The following is a 14,019-nucleotide window of genomic DNA, read 5'->3' as shown; positions in this document are numbered from 1 at the left end:
GGTAGCAGTGTTGCGGAATTACAAGCCCGGAATCGGAATGACTCCGGAATCATTCCACATTTTCGCGACCCCGGAATGGAATGGGAATGGAATTGCGGTGATACTTGGAAGAGTGGAATGGGAATGGAATTAACAGCCTCTTGCCCGGAATGGAATGGGAATGGAATTACATGTATTTTTCCAAAAACAAAGCGCTTTCCATTCTACGCGTTGTTGTTTCAAAATATGGAAAAAGACGCAAAAGAACCCACCATCCAAGTTCAAACAAAAGGGCGCCCCTCAGGTCTCCGCTTGGGGAGCGGCTATACTGTATAGCGCTCCACATTTTTTCTTTTTTTATCTTTCGACACCTCGGCGTGGGTTCGTAAGTGCGCACAATAATGGCTTTCTAAGAAAAGGGGCAACGACGTTTGAGGCTGACCACGCTGCGAGCACATGGCTGCCAGTGAGAAGATAACGAAAATGAAAAAAAAAAATAAAGGCGCGCTTCGAACACCGCAGGTTAGTCACTAGAATGTGTGAGAAGGTACGGGTGACGGGTCAGTGCAGGAGGGACTGCAGGACCAGAATTTTTTTGTGCACCAGTTTTCCGAAAGCCAAACTTTCTTGGGGGCGTGCCTTACTGACGATTTGAGTTCGCCGTGGCGGCCGCTAGAGGGACCAGTACTTGAAAAATGTCCATTCTGCCCTTAGACAGCCCTATAGTCTATTCTAGTACATTGTAACAGCGCTGCTACGATGATCGTCGCGATTCTCCGCGTAATAACCGCGTCTCTAAGACGTTGGTGTCCGTCGTGGGGAACCACGGTGGCGGTATTCTCCCCCCTATCCCACCAACAGCGCCCTGTGATTGCTTACCTCGGCGGCACCTTCGCCCCGGCTGCGAGCTGTCTCCCCACCGTTCACTTTTCTTTTTTTTGCTTCCGAAACCTTTGGCGACTGGCATCACACCGCGCCGTCAGCGAGACGCTGGCGCGATGCTTGTGTTCGTCGCAAGCTTTCGCATATCAGCTTACGCGACATCTCACCTCGCGCTCCCCCTTTTTCCCCAAGAACTTTTGCAATACTACCCCTTCTGTTGAGACACTCGGACGCCTTTGCCCGAAGCAGCGTCGACGAAGGCCTAAAATATTGGTTCGGGAATTCAGCCGAACCAGGAGAGCCTAATATATAGGAACTGCGGCCACAGCTGCGCCTCCCAGCTCCGACGCGGCGATTCGAGGACGAAACTTCGAGACGACATTTCCAAGAACGAGAAGGTCGGTGCTACCACCTTCCCCAGTACGGGATTACCTGGAACGAGATGCCTCTTTGAAAAGTTGGTCACGGGTGAGTTGTTTCCTTGGAGGGTGTCCATGCCGGTCGAAACAGTGAAAACGTGTGGGCGCTGGTCCTTTGTGGCCCGTCTTCAAAGAACTTTGTTGGGCTACGTCCCTGTCTCACTTTCCAGTCTAGGGTTTTTAAACTCGTATTTATATTCTTTTCCAAACAATTCCCCCTACTTTCCCACTCTCGCTTGCATTTTTTTCTGGTTCTCCAGGTGTACTACCCCATCTAAGCAAAAGAACACTTCTTTGCAAAGAGGCGGCTAGAGGCCTACAGCGTAGCCTCGAGAAGCGGTTTGCAAGCACGTGGACTGACTCAGTTTTTCAAGGGTGCTCTCCTAGACCCACGGTTTAAGTCTTCTTGGTGATCAGCAGCAACAGCCGAGAAAATAGTTCTGCTTTTCTGGGGAGGGGGCCTCTTTGTTAGGGCAGGACAGCACCAGCACCGTCTCGAATGTAGACTGTGAAGCGGTGCAAAGCCGAGTGATGTTTAGAAACATCAGGCAGAATGAAAGCACCCGCTTAGATAATATGCCTGGAACCCTTGCGAGGGAAGTCTCCCTGTAACTTTCAGAGGGAACTTCTGCAGACACGGTTAAGCCCCTGACCTACCGGAAAGCGAACGCTAGCCGTTTGCACTTGCTTTCCCGACTGGCAAGGGCAGTGTTCACTGTGAAACTGTGAATGCCACGTCAGCTGACGTGGAAAGCGTGTTTTTCACGACATCGCTGATCATACTAGCGAAGTGAACCCGGCTGTCAAACAGGTCTTTGGAGCAGCTCGTATTTGTCAAGCGCTACGCATAGGGAGACGGCAACTGTTTCTTTGTGTTAATTTTTTGTTTTTATAACTGGCCGTTAAAGCAGCCGTCATTTACACTTCGTGTTTTTAATGAATGAAACTGCACTGCAGCTCGCGACCCTTATTGAAGCATATAAAAATCCCAGGACAACTAAGCACTTTTTCTAGCGTAGCGATTTCCACAGCACTAGACTGGCCAATTCAGGAACGTGTCTTTGTAATAATATCGTGATCATTTTGTTTACATCTTTTCTTTATATTGATCGCCCAGACAAGAGGACACTTCGAGAAACGTACATTGCTACTCCACTGCATGCAACTCCTCAAATTAGTCATACAGGTCTCAGTACATGTTTTTGCTTAGTCGAAGGCCGCAACGCATTTTTTAAGTCCTTTAGTTAGCCAGAGCCGAAGGTTGCGTGGTGTAAAAGTGTAAACTATCTGACAATTTGTAAAAAAAAAACCAAGACGCAAATTAGTACCCAAACAAATGCACTATCCCAGTATACCGTAACTGGAGAAAAGGAAATTATCCCTGCGCATTGGTTCCAATCGAGACAGCCATACAAAGGTCGCGACTCGCAAATACTCTATGCATAGCCTGAACTTTCCATCGTGCGCAGTGGAGTATGCCTGACGCACGTAACTAAGATTTTCGGCAAGGGAGACATTGCATACCTGCGCACACGCAAACAGAAAATTCTCATCCCATCCGCGTTTGCAAGGCGCGCTTTACAAGCGTCAGTGCTGACGACCTGTACTGCCCCTGATCCGTATATGGTGCAAAGGCAGGACAAGATTCTCGAGCATTGAACTGTTCCAGCTAATACCACCAAAGCCGGAAGTTCTGTTCACCGTTAACAAAATTATACTTCTAACCATACTGACGACCGCTCCATACGCGTGTAAACTGCTTAAAAGGAATATAATGCCTTCTTCAACCGTACTTTTGTCAGCACAAAATAGAACATGCCGCCACGTTAACATTAAATTGATTGATTGTTGGGTTTAACGCGCCGCCGTAACGCAGGCGATGAGGCGTGCCGTAGTAGAAGTGCTCCGGATTAATTTTGACCACCTGGGGATCTTTAACGTGCGCCGAAATCTCGTACAGACGGGCGTTTTTACTTTTCGCTTCCATCAGAAAATCGGACGCCGCGGCCGGGAATCGAACCCGCGACCTCGTGCTTAGCAGCGCAACGCCTTAGCCACTGAGCCACCGCGGTGGGTACGTTAACATTAAAACATTCACGCTTAAACACTAGTAAAACACCACAACTCGTAAAAAACATGCTGACCATGCAAATACTATAATAACTACCGGGAGAACTGCCCCTGTGGTAATTAGTCGGGTAATTGCAACGCACGAGATATGCCACGAAGCCACCATCCTTTGACCTTGGTGACGTGTTTTGCGTATTTTAGCATCTTAACGCTTGTATAACATCAGCTTAATAGTGGGTTGATTGGTACCTTTATAATAACCCGATAAAACTACCAACGTGCCTTTCATATGTTGAGGAATTAGAGGAATAGAATTTAACTGCCCGGCACTTCCAGGAGTGGGAATGGGGGACGTTTTGGCATTCCGAGGAATTGAAAGGAATGGAATTTAGGCAAATTGTCATTCCCCAGAATGGAATTGGAATGGAATGAGGACGCCCATTCCGCAACACTGGTTGGTAGCGTGGTGCGAAACGAGCGGCCAGCCACTGTTTCAGCCGTGAAGAAGTCCAGAAGCCGTAGGCTAACGTAACTGTTTACTTCATAGCGAGAAGTGATCCGAAGCCAAAGCACAAGGCCCCGACGGGCGAGGTAACAGTACAGGACCCGAGCAGAGTGACAGCAATGTTTCACTGCTCAAACAGGAATGAAACTATAGCGCTTGGGCGAGGTCTATTTATACCCAAAGCGCTAACGGTTAAAGCAGCATTCCCTCTAGATTGTGCAGACGCCACGAACGTCACAGACACACACAACACTCTTTCCAGAGTTCGTGAGCAGTTGGTAAAAGCGGCGCATGCTGAATCCGAGAGAGGAGAGAGAGGAGGACTTAGCTGCGGACGCGGGGCTTTCGTGTCCTTGGGGCGTGTTGAGACGTGCCCCAAGGGACGTTGAGACGTGCCCCATTGAGACGCTTATCTGGGTTTTTATACAAAGCGCATGCGCAGAAACCCCAATTCTTTTGTAGTAAGTGTTAGTGACGGTGAACTAACGCATACTTGCCCAAGCCTGTGGATTAATTCAGCTTCAAAAATCTCCCGTGTGATACGGTCTGAGCATTATCTTTACGACAGCAGTTCTATCAAGGAACGGCACACATCCGCACGTGTGGCGGATGTTTTTACAAACTAATCCTAATCGTTTAGCCCTTGACGACCCTTTCATAGTACGAAACTCGGACGATCTTTTAGAGTTTATTAACGCAATCTGTGACAAAGGTTCATATCAGGCCTTCTCTGCTGACATCAAAGATTTATTTTATTTCTTACCCCATGACGCCTTACTCCACTGCGTAAAAGAAAGCATTGACAGATTTGGTCCCGTTGCCTTCCAGAATGCGTATTGTGTCCCGGTTGATGGTTTTTTAGAACTGCTGTCCATTTACCGGAAGTCTACGTATGTGCAGTTCGAGGGAGTGCCTCATCTCCAAAAGCAAGGAGTGTGCATACGGTCTTGCATAGCTCCTGTGTTAAGCGATTTATTTTTAGCGTCTTGTGACAGAAACTTCTCGGCAGGACTATAGGCAAACAATGCCGTGCGGGTGTTTCGATACGTGGATGATTTCTAATTGTCGTTAAATGTGAGCCTTATGCCCTGGAACGCGAGTGTGCGAATCTCCTGACTGTGTTTCGAGAGGGCTTGCATCCACTTGACCTGACGTACGAGCTTCCGGTGGGGGGGCAATTGCGATTTTTAGATATCAGGATTACATTTGGCAATGATGGTGTCTGCTGGTGCTATGAACCGCGAGCCAAGAAACCCCTTCTACCATACAACTCCGCCCATTCGAAGATTGTGAAAAGGGGAATAGTCACTCTGTGCTTCAAGAATGCCCTTGAAAAGTCATGTCCGCACCTTACTGCCGCCAGCTTCTACGGCCAGGTGGAACGCCAGCAGAGCGCTGGCTACCCGGCGCCGGTGCTCACCTCCGTTGCAGAGGGGTTACTCGGAGGACTGCGTGGGAAAACTCAGTCTCGTGCTGTTCCTATGGAGGGTAGGCAGAAAGTTGCGGTGATCCCCTACATGCACCAACTTTCCTATAACTGGAGGAAAATGGCCCAGCGCTCAAATGTGAAGGCCGTTTTTTCCGCCCCAAACAATCTGTTGAAGCTGTGCAGATTGAGCGACCCAGAGGCCGTGCGGGGAAGGCACTGCAACACGAAGCACTGGAAGGCATATGTTGAATGCGTGGAAGGGGTCGTTTATAAAATTCCACTCCGCTGCAACAGATTTTACGTAGGGCAAACCGGAAGATGTCTGAACGACAGGTTAAGGGAACATGCAAATAAAGTAAACAACGCACTCGAAAAGAAAAAGAAAGTGATCGATGGATATTTAGCGCAGCACTGCCACCTGCCACATGTGCGGATGTGTGCCGTTGCTTGATATAACTGCTGTCGTAAAGAAATGCTCAGACCGTATCACACGGGAGATTATTGAAGCTGAATTAATCCACAGGCTTGGGCAAGCATGCGTTAGGTCACCGTCACTAGCCCTTACTACAAAAGAATTGGACTTTCTGCGCATGCGCCATGTATAAAAACCCAGATAAGCGTGACTACTGCGCTTATATATAGGTGTGTCTTTTTTTCATTAAAACTGTTGGTTCAGCGCTCGTGTGTGCCAAGTACTCTTCCCTGTGTCCGTGTGTAAACCGCGCTGTCTTCTCCTAATCACGAAGGAAGAGCTTTAGTCAGCCGCTGCTGCTAAACGAGCAGCCCGAGCTAAAGTTCCTGTATATAGCTCCCCTAGGGGAGCAGAGTTGCGCGTCTATCCGCCATCTTGAGTTCCAGGTCGTGCGGGAAAGCCATCCGTCTCGCATGTACTAGCTTCCGCGGGGACGCCGTGCCATCGGCAGCAGTGGGGAGGAGTTGCGAGGAGCGGCGTGAACAAAAACTGGCGCACGATAATCCGCTGCTTATCAGATGAGCGGCCCCCGCTACTTCCGCTTCCGCAATCGCCGATTGTCAGTGGAGCAGAACTGACTGAATACGGAATTTTTCTCGCAGCACTAAAAGCGGGCTTTCCTGTCGAAATGGAATCCGCGGCATGTTGCAGTCAGACGCGAAACTCTTGCGCTACGCCATATACAGGAATTCTAGCCCGAGCGGAGGCTCAGAGCCGCCGACGCCAAGATCCACAGGTGCGCACCGCCAAACCAGCAGCTATACTCCGTGGCACACAAGACTACAGTCCGCGTTGCGCCAAATTTTGTATGAGGGAGTATTGTAACTATTAGCCCATTTTTTGTAGGTATGATGTCGCCAGCCAAGCTATTCCGTATTGACTCAAACTGTTCATTAGCATTGGCGGTAAGAGAGAATGGGTTCAAATGTCCTCCTTACCGATTACAATTTTATGGAGGTTGTAGATGTACGTATCTTTTCGTCAGACATAAATTAATGACCGGAAAATGTACACTACAACAGCCCTTAATTTACTGCGATCGTTCGTATGGCAAGTTGAAAACAAATGCTTCCCAGGAAATCATGCGAGTTTTACGAGAAGAAACCCTGTCAGGTGATGATAATACGCACATTCAAGTTTAGAAGCTGAAGGAATGAAAACAATGAAAACAAAAAATGTCGTGATGACTGAAACATGTAGACGTTCATCCTGTCTTGTTACGTCAATGTGAAGTTACTTAAATGTCTGTATGGCTGCGCGTGCGGGATTGCAGGATGCCTTTGTGTGATGACGCAACTTCTTTTCGCTGAGTTCTACAACGAAGTCCTGTTTTTGTCAGCCCAAGCTCCGAAAGCAATTTCGTCTTGTTCAGTGAATAATGCCAAACACAGTAATAACCATGCTCACATTTCCAGTCTGCCTTTATTTATTACAGGAAGCCGTCTCGTACATTAGGTCCCCGTCGTTTTTCTGTGTGCTTTCTTCGTGTGATATGGAGTGACGTCGTGGGGTCAGTTGTCTCAAACTTCACCTACTATGCCAACCTCATCATCCGGGTGCCTTTGATGTGGTAAGGTGTTTTATTTGTTAAATATATCCTTATTTGCCATTGCACCATGCTGCCCTGTTGTTTTTAATTGTTCATACTATACTAAGAAAAATCATCACCGGTTTTAAATACATTGCCTCCCTATTCGGGTCAGTAGGGAGTTAACAACTGAACCAGGAAGCTTTGCTCGTATTAATCTGTGCATCGCAATAGCTTATTCGAATATAGCTTTGAAAGGCTGACGCTCCTAACTACTAGGGCAGTTAATATGTAACGTGAAAAACGCAAAGACGATGACGTCCAAGCTACTCTCTTCTATAGATGGTATTAACATAAAAGTTTAGCGGGTGATTTCATCTCTTAGAAACATTGAAAATCGCCATGAAAGTGCCCAGTGTGTCTGCGCATGCATTCACATTTCGCAGAAAAAAAGGACCCCGGCTTCGGTCGACTGTGCCGTTACCACCCGATTCTCGGCCGTGACGTTGACAGCCAGACAGCAGTGACATTGCGTGGTGATGCGCTACTTGGCCTGCATCACCACCATAGCTTCATACTAGTATACACTAGAGGGAAATCTGGTGCCACTGTCTACGGGAGCCGCGCTTCAGCGAGCGTTCCGTCATGCACTGGCCAGGCACGTTCCACGTTTCCTTGGCATGGCTTCTGAAAAGGCTGAAAAGTTGCCTCTGGCTGCAAAAAAGGGACAATATTAATCTAAAAGATTGTTTAAATTTGTTTCACTATTACAAAATTGAACTTTCAGAAATATTTACTTGTCAGTAAATATTTAGAGGCTTTATGAACGATGCAGAAGAAAAAAATATTACCTAGCTGGCTTCGAGACGAAAAAGAAGCCATATGGCTAGCTAAGCCAAGTAGGCGAGGAACGTCGCTAGCTGCAATGGCGCCACCCACATCGGCTTGCGATTGCAGCGCCAGATTTCCCTCTAGTATATATTAGTATGAAGCTATGATCACCACTGGATAATAGAGCGGCGGTTTGAAAAGGAAACGGCATAACGCACGAAATGCCTACGCTGCAGGGCAGTTGCCTGCGAATACGGACACGGTTCCATGTGCGCCCGCACCTTGCACATGACAGAGCTGTTCAGTACAAAAGACATAGGCCTCCGAAGAAATTTTGAGTGTTCTTGCGGTCGCCTATTGAGGTGCCACAGCAGCGTAGCACGGCGCGCATTGTTAGCTGGGATAGTGCGGCATCTATCGGCAAGCGGTCTGAAGGGAAGGCGTTCGCTTTCAGATGAGCAATCTGGGGCTGATGCCAAAGCACGGCAGACGGCAATCAGCCGGTCTGTGCCTACGACTTCACTCGTATCTTGCAACTCGCAGGCTGTAAGACGCTGTGTAAACAGTACTTGACGTCGAGGTAATCCTTTTGAACTCGGTGGGACGCCTTCATGCGTGTGCCGCCATGGCGGAGCCTGCGGGTTCCCGTTGCTAAGAAGACACACGTGTTGCCGGAATGCGCACCACGCCAGTGAATACGACCTATACTGTGCTCTCAAAATCTACGCCGCAGTTCTTTCCGTCCAACACAAACATGATAGAAGTCCATTGCATAACTTGAACTATTAAATCTCGATAAACGCATCATCAGAGTTCATGGTACCGGACTGGTACAAATATTTGATAGTTTTGTCAAAGAACTATGCACATTACGTGATATCGGATACTTGCAAGGCCAGCATGTGTTTACAAGCACCGAAACGTGACAACTCAGTTAAAGCTTAGTAATCATAAAGAGGGTCTAAGCCCCAGACGCACGAAAAACTTGTCTCAACCATGCACGCTCAGCGCTCAAGGTAAAACGGGATGGTTATCAGCGTTAACACACACGCACACGCAAATTACACCATCTTCCCGTGGGGAACCCTGATGAGGATGCGAAGCATCATGGGGGTTCCGTGCGGTTCTATTGTGTTGCCGTTATATTGAGGGATCTGGTGTTTAGTAGCGCCGGAGGGAATTCCACGTCCGGGTCCACACCGGTGGCAAAGGCACGCAAGTACTGTTGTGTTACGGTGAGTAGGCGGTGGTTTTCTCGAGGCGCCGAGAACCACCGCCTCGCCAAGAATCATGTTCTTGTCGATGTTGTCGTCTCTGTGGTAGAATCGGTAGTCTCCGTCAGCGTTGGTGAGGTAAAGGTTGTTGACGTTGGTGCACCGGCTGAGAGCAACGTACACGCCCTCCTCTTCGCAGCTTTGTCTTCTTCTCCTTCTTCTTCTTTAGCGGTTCCCCTACGGGAAGATGACGACGGTGGTTGAACACGAAGTTATCTCGTGATGGATTCTTTGGTTGGCCAATCCCTAGGGGAATCCTGCCACACTCATCATCAGAACATAAGAAGCGCTGCGGACGGGGCTCGGACGTGGGACATCCCCCAGAGCAAGAGGTGCTTCGCATCTAAAAAACACAGGGACCCGCCTTCACTTTAGGCCACCCTGCAGAAACCCACGGGAACCGCTGAAGACCAGATGAGACGCCCCGGCCTGCACACATGAACAGTCTGCTGGCGATCACCTCCATACCACCAGCCGGGAGCAAGATGCCGCACATGTAGAACATAAAACTAACGCTCCCAAGTGGTTATGCAAGGAGCAGCCAGGAACGCCAATCGCAGTGGGCTCATTAGTATTGCAGAATGGTGTACGCCTGCAGTTGCGTCTATGAACCCGCTACTCAGCCCACGAAAAAAAGGCACTAGTTATTTTAAAGGCGACAGTCGTTGTTAGGCCACTTAAACGAAGAAATTGGGTGTGTCTGTATGTCTGTCGGTCTGTGACTCGATTCAGCCACCTGGCCAAATAATACAAGCACTGCGCAATAGTGTTATATAGTCACAACTAAATCTACCCGTCTAAGTCCGGTGTAATGTTCATACTTCTCAACGTTGATGAAGAAGAAGACATTACGCAAATATAGGACATAGGACAACAGGAGGGATATTTGCACTGTTCCTTTATACAATATTATATACGCTTGATTTTCTTTAAAATTTATTGCTTCATAAACTGCAGAAAAAATTCACTCCGCCGTCGCCTGCTGTCGCCCGCGCCACTATAGCTTCTGGCGCCATTTTATTTATTTATTTTTTTATTTATTGAATTTCCTGCAGCGCCAAGATGGCATTATAGCAGGGGGAAATTGAACATGTGGTCATATACATGTGGCAGTCCGGCTACAACACATCGCTGAACATCGTCACAAATACAAAATACTAATGGTGTGAGGAAAGAACGAATCTTTGAAAACATTTGTGCGGCAAGGTATTTCACAAATTTTTCAACTATGGTCACACCGTGTAGATACAAAATGTGGGGTAAACAGAAAGATGTCAGGATCAATGCCAGTTTTTTTTAAACAGATACCATAAAGCAAATTAAGTTTGACATGCTGCCTGCGTTCTTTGAGGGGTTCCCAGTTAAGCTGGTTTTTAAGTAATGTAACACTGGATCGGAAATTGTAATCACCCGTGACAAAACGGGCGGCACGGTTTTGTACACGTTTTAACATTTCGCATAAGCCGGCAAGTTTAGTGTCCCAAGCGGCGCACGCATACTCCATGTTGGACCTTACGTGGGTGAAATAAAGAAGTTCTTTCAGTTTAGGAGGGGCAGCCCTGAAATTGCGGCGAAGAAAGTTAAGCGTTCGGCAGGCAGAAGAACAAACATGTTCAAACTGCCTTTCCCAGGAGTGGGTGGATCAGAAGTAAATTCCAAGGTACTTAAAATCTGTAACTGTGTTAAGGGGCACATTGTCAAGAACATATTTCGACAAAATGGGTTTACGACTGCGCGAAAAAGTAATGTGCTGACATTTTATTGCATTCAACGTCATTTTCCATTTTTTACACCAGCGCTGAATTGAACGTAGATCGTTTTGAAGATGGCATGTATCATGCAAACTAGTTATCCGATGATAAATGACACAGTCGTCAGCATACAGACGCACTTTGCAGTTAAGATCAGCTACAATGTCGTTGATAAAAACAAGAAAAAGCAGAGGCTCCAGAACAGGCCCCTGCGGAACACCGGAAGAGAGACTCACTGCATCAGATTGGCACCCATGCAAAACTACGCTCTGCGTGCGATTTTCCAAATAAACCCTTATCCATTGCATTAAATTGCAGTCGAAGCCAAGAAAAGATAGTTTTGTAAAAGCAAGGCGTGACGAACATAACCGAAGGCCTTTTTAAAATCTAAAAATACACAATCTATTTGTTCGTTTTGGTCAAATGAGGACACAATGTCATGACTAAATTCAACCAATTGAGTCGTACAGGAAAAGCCAGCCCGGAAACCGTGTAGATAATTTGTAAAATAATTATTGCTTTCTATATGTTTAATTACTGCACTACAAATTATGTGCTCAAGAATTTTTCCGCACACGCTTGTAAAGGAAATGGGCCTGTAATTTTCGGGGTTGCTTTTGGAGCTGCTTTTGCGAATGGGGACCACATTAGCGGTTTTCCAGTCACAGGGAACTTCACCGGTAGCGAGCGTTATGGTGAACACGTTAACCAGAAAGTGGGCAATGATTTCAGAACAAGCATGCAAAACATAATTCGGCATGCCATCCGGTCCACCAGCTGAATTAACTTTAACATTTTTAAGCAGATTGAGGACACCATTATAAGTGATAATTATGGGGTCCATAGGTTGGTCTATCGTTTCAGGCACAGGAGGGAGGTTTCCTGAATAGGGGGGTGCAAAAACTGATTTGAAATAATGATTACATTAAGACAAGTAGCTTTTTCAGAGTCGTCCGTAAGTATTTCACCATCAACTTGGAGGCTGGGTACCGCTGTAGGTTCCTTGCACTGGGATTTAACAAATTTCCACATTTCCTTGGGGTTTTCTTTAAGCTTCGTTCCTAGAGAACAAAAGTACTTCTCCTTGGAGTCTTTGTTACGACTCTTTATATCGTTGCCAAGCTTCCTAATGGCATCTAAAATGCTTAGGTTTTTACTTTTCCTGTACGCGTTCAGGAGACGACGTTTTTTTTTTTTATTAGCAGCAAAGTGTCTCGAGTCATCCATGGCTTATCAGCCCGTTTTTTTACGAGAGATAACTTTACTAGGGACATATTTTTCAGCTAAGTGTTCCAATTTAATTTTCACTGCGTCCCGTAATGAATTGCAAGTAATTGAGTGGCTCATTTCATTAAATTCTGGGGGGAAAGACTGAATTTCTTCCGATAAAGCTGCGTAATCACCTTTGTTATAGAAAAATACCTTCCTCGGATTGCTGTGCACTCTTTTGCAGTTAAGCGGGGACAAATAGGCATGAACGCCGTCATGGTCGCTGATACATGGGATGATATTAACATCTTTGATAAGTGATTGCCTGTTTGCAAATAGTAAATCTAAAACAGAAGTTTGCTCTTTCCCTTTCCTAGTGGGTTCGTTTACAAACTGGAAAAGGTCATTGCGCAGAACCAGTTCGTGAAAGCTTAACGAAAGTGCAAACGAATCTGTTAAGACAGATTTCTTATTTAACCATAGCACTTGCGGCATATTGAATCGCCTCCTAGTATGAAATCGTTTTTTAGAGTAGACAGGAAGTCCGATAACGACCGAAAAACATCCGGGTTGGTGCATGTGGGAGGACTATAAAAGGAACCAATTGTTATTGCCTGACCATTATTTTTTAGATGAATATTACACCATATCGATTCCGCGTGTGTGAACGATACTGTGAGGGGACTAGATTGCAGGCTGGAGTCTCAACGAGCACAAAAACGCCCCCTCCCTTCGTGTCCCTATCGCTACGGTATACTTCAAAGCCAGGCGGAAAAACTTCTGAATCACGGATGGAACTATGAAGCCAAGACTCTGTGCCAATGATAATGTGAGGACTAGCTGTTGCAACAAGCATTGCAAATTCGTCGATTTTATTTTTAATTCTGCGGCAATATGCGTTCAGAATGACGAGGTCGGACGTTTGTGACACTGAGAGTGCGCGGCGTGAGTCGTTCCGAGCAGGCGCCCGTTACCACTTCTGCTATCTTTTTGGTTGAACCACGAGATCCAAATTATGATCATAGATGAAGTATTTTTCGTTTACAATAAGCTTATTGTGTCTTAGTTTATAAGACGAACCAGAACTGCGGGAGAACTGTAAAAGCTTGGATTGTGCGAACTTGGCAGCAGGGGTAAGGTCTTCGCGCAATGCAAAATTCGTGTTTTTCAGTTTGTGTCCACGAGAAAGCATACGCTCTCTATCTTTGTAACTGCTAAATTTTACGATTATCGGTCGATTTTTATTTTCCCGGAAAATACCAAGAGGATGTGCCCGTTCGATACGGTCAGGCGCAATAGGTTCACCGAGCTGCTTATCAAAGAAACAAAGCGCTTTAACCTCTGATTGTGCCCAGCTTTCATTCAAAGAATCTGTTAGTCCATATATAATCAAATTATTCCTACGCAATCTGTTATTAGTATCCTCAACCTGTGTTTTCAGACTCGCGACATCACGATCCAAACAGCTAGGAACATTATGTTCAGCTAAAATGGTATGGACTTCGCTCTTTCTTAGAACAGCATTGCGTTCTACGACTGTGACTCTGTTTAATATATCTTCCATAGATGTACTTATTGCTACCTGATTGTCCTTAAGTTCCTTAATTTCACGTAAAACATGTTCATGTTTAGCTTCGAGGCTCTGTACAATCTCAAAAATGCTATCTACA

The 14,019-nt window shown here is 46.5% G+C and overlaps 1 protein-coding gene across 7 annotated transcripts in view; it reads left to right on the top strand.

Annotated features, from left to right (window-relative positions):
• The window catches only part of LOC144165193 (multidrug resistance-associated protein 1-like), a 333,102-nt gene that overhangs the window by 130,538 nt on the left and 188,545 nt on the right, over positions 1-14,019 (top strand). For all 7 annotated transcript variants that reach the window (XM_077695311.1, XM_077695307.1, XM_077695310.1 and 4 more), the window contains one exon: positions 7,192-7,326. In XM_077695311.1, the coding sequence (XP_077551437.1) occupies positions 7,192-7,326 (135 nt within the window). The remainder of the gene's footprint in view (positions 1-7,191; positions 7,327-14,019) is intronic.

This window comes from Haemaphysalis longicornis, unplaced genomic scaffold, assembly GCF_048455015.1.
Source record: "Haemaphysalis longicornis isolate Haplotype H1 unplaced genomic scaffold, Haemaphysalis longicornis Haplotype H1 scaffold_14, whole genome shotgun sequence".
Taxonomy (NCBI): Eukaryota; Metazoa; Arthropoda; class Arachnida; order Ixodida; family Ixodidae; genus Haemaphysalis; species Haemaphysalis longicornis.
This window is presented reverse-complemented; position numbering and strand designations above follow the sequence as displayed.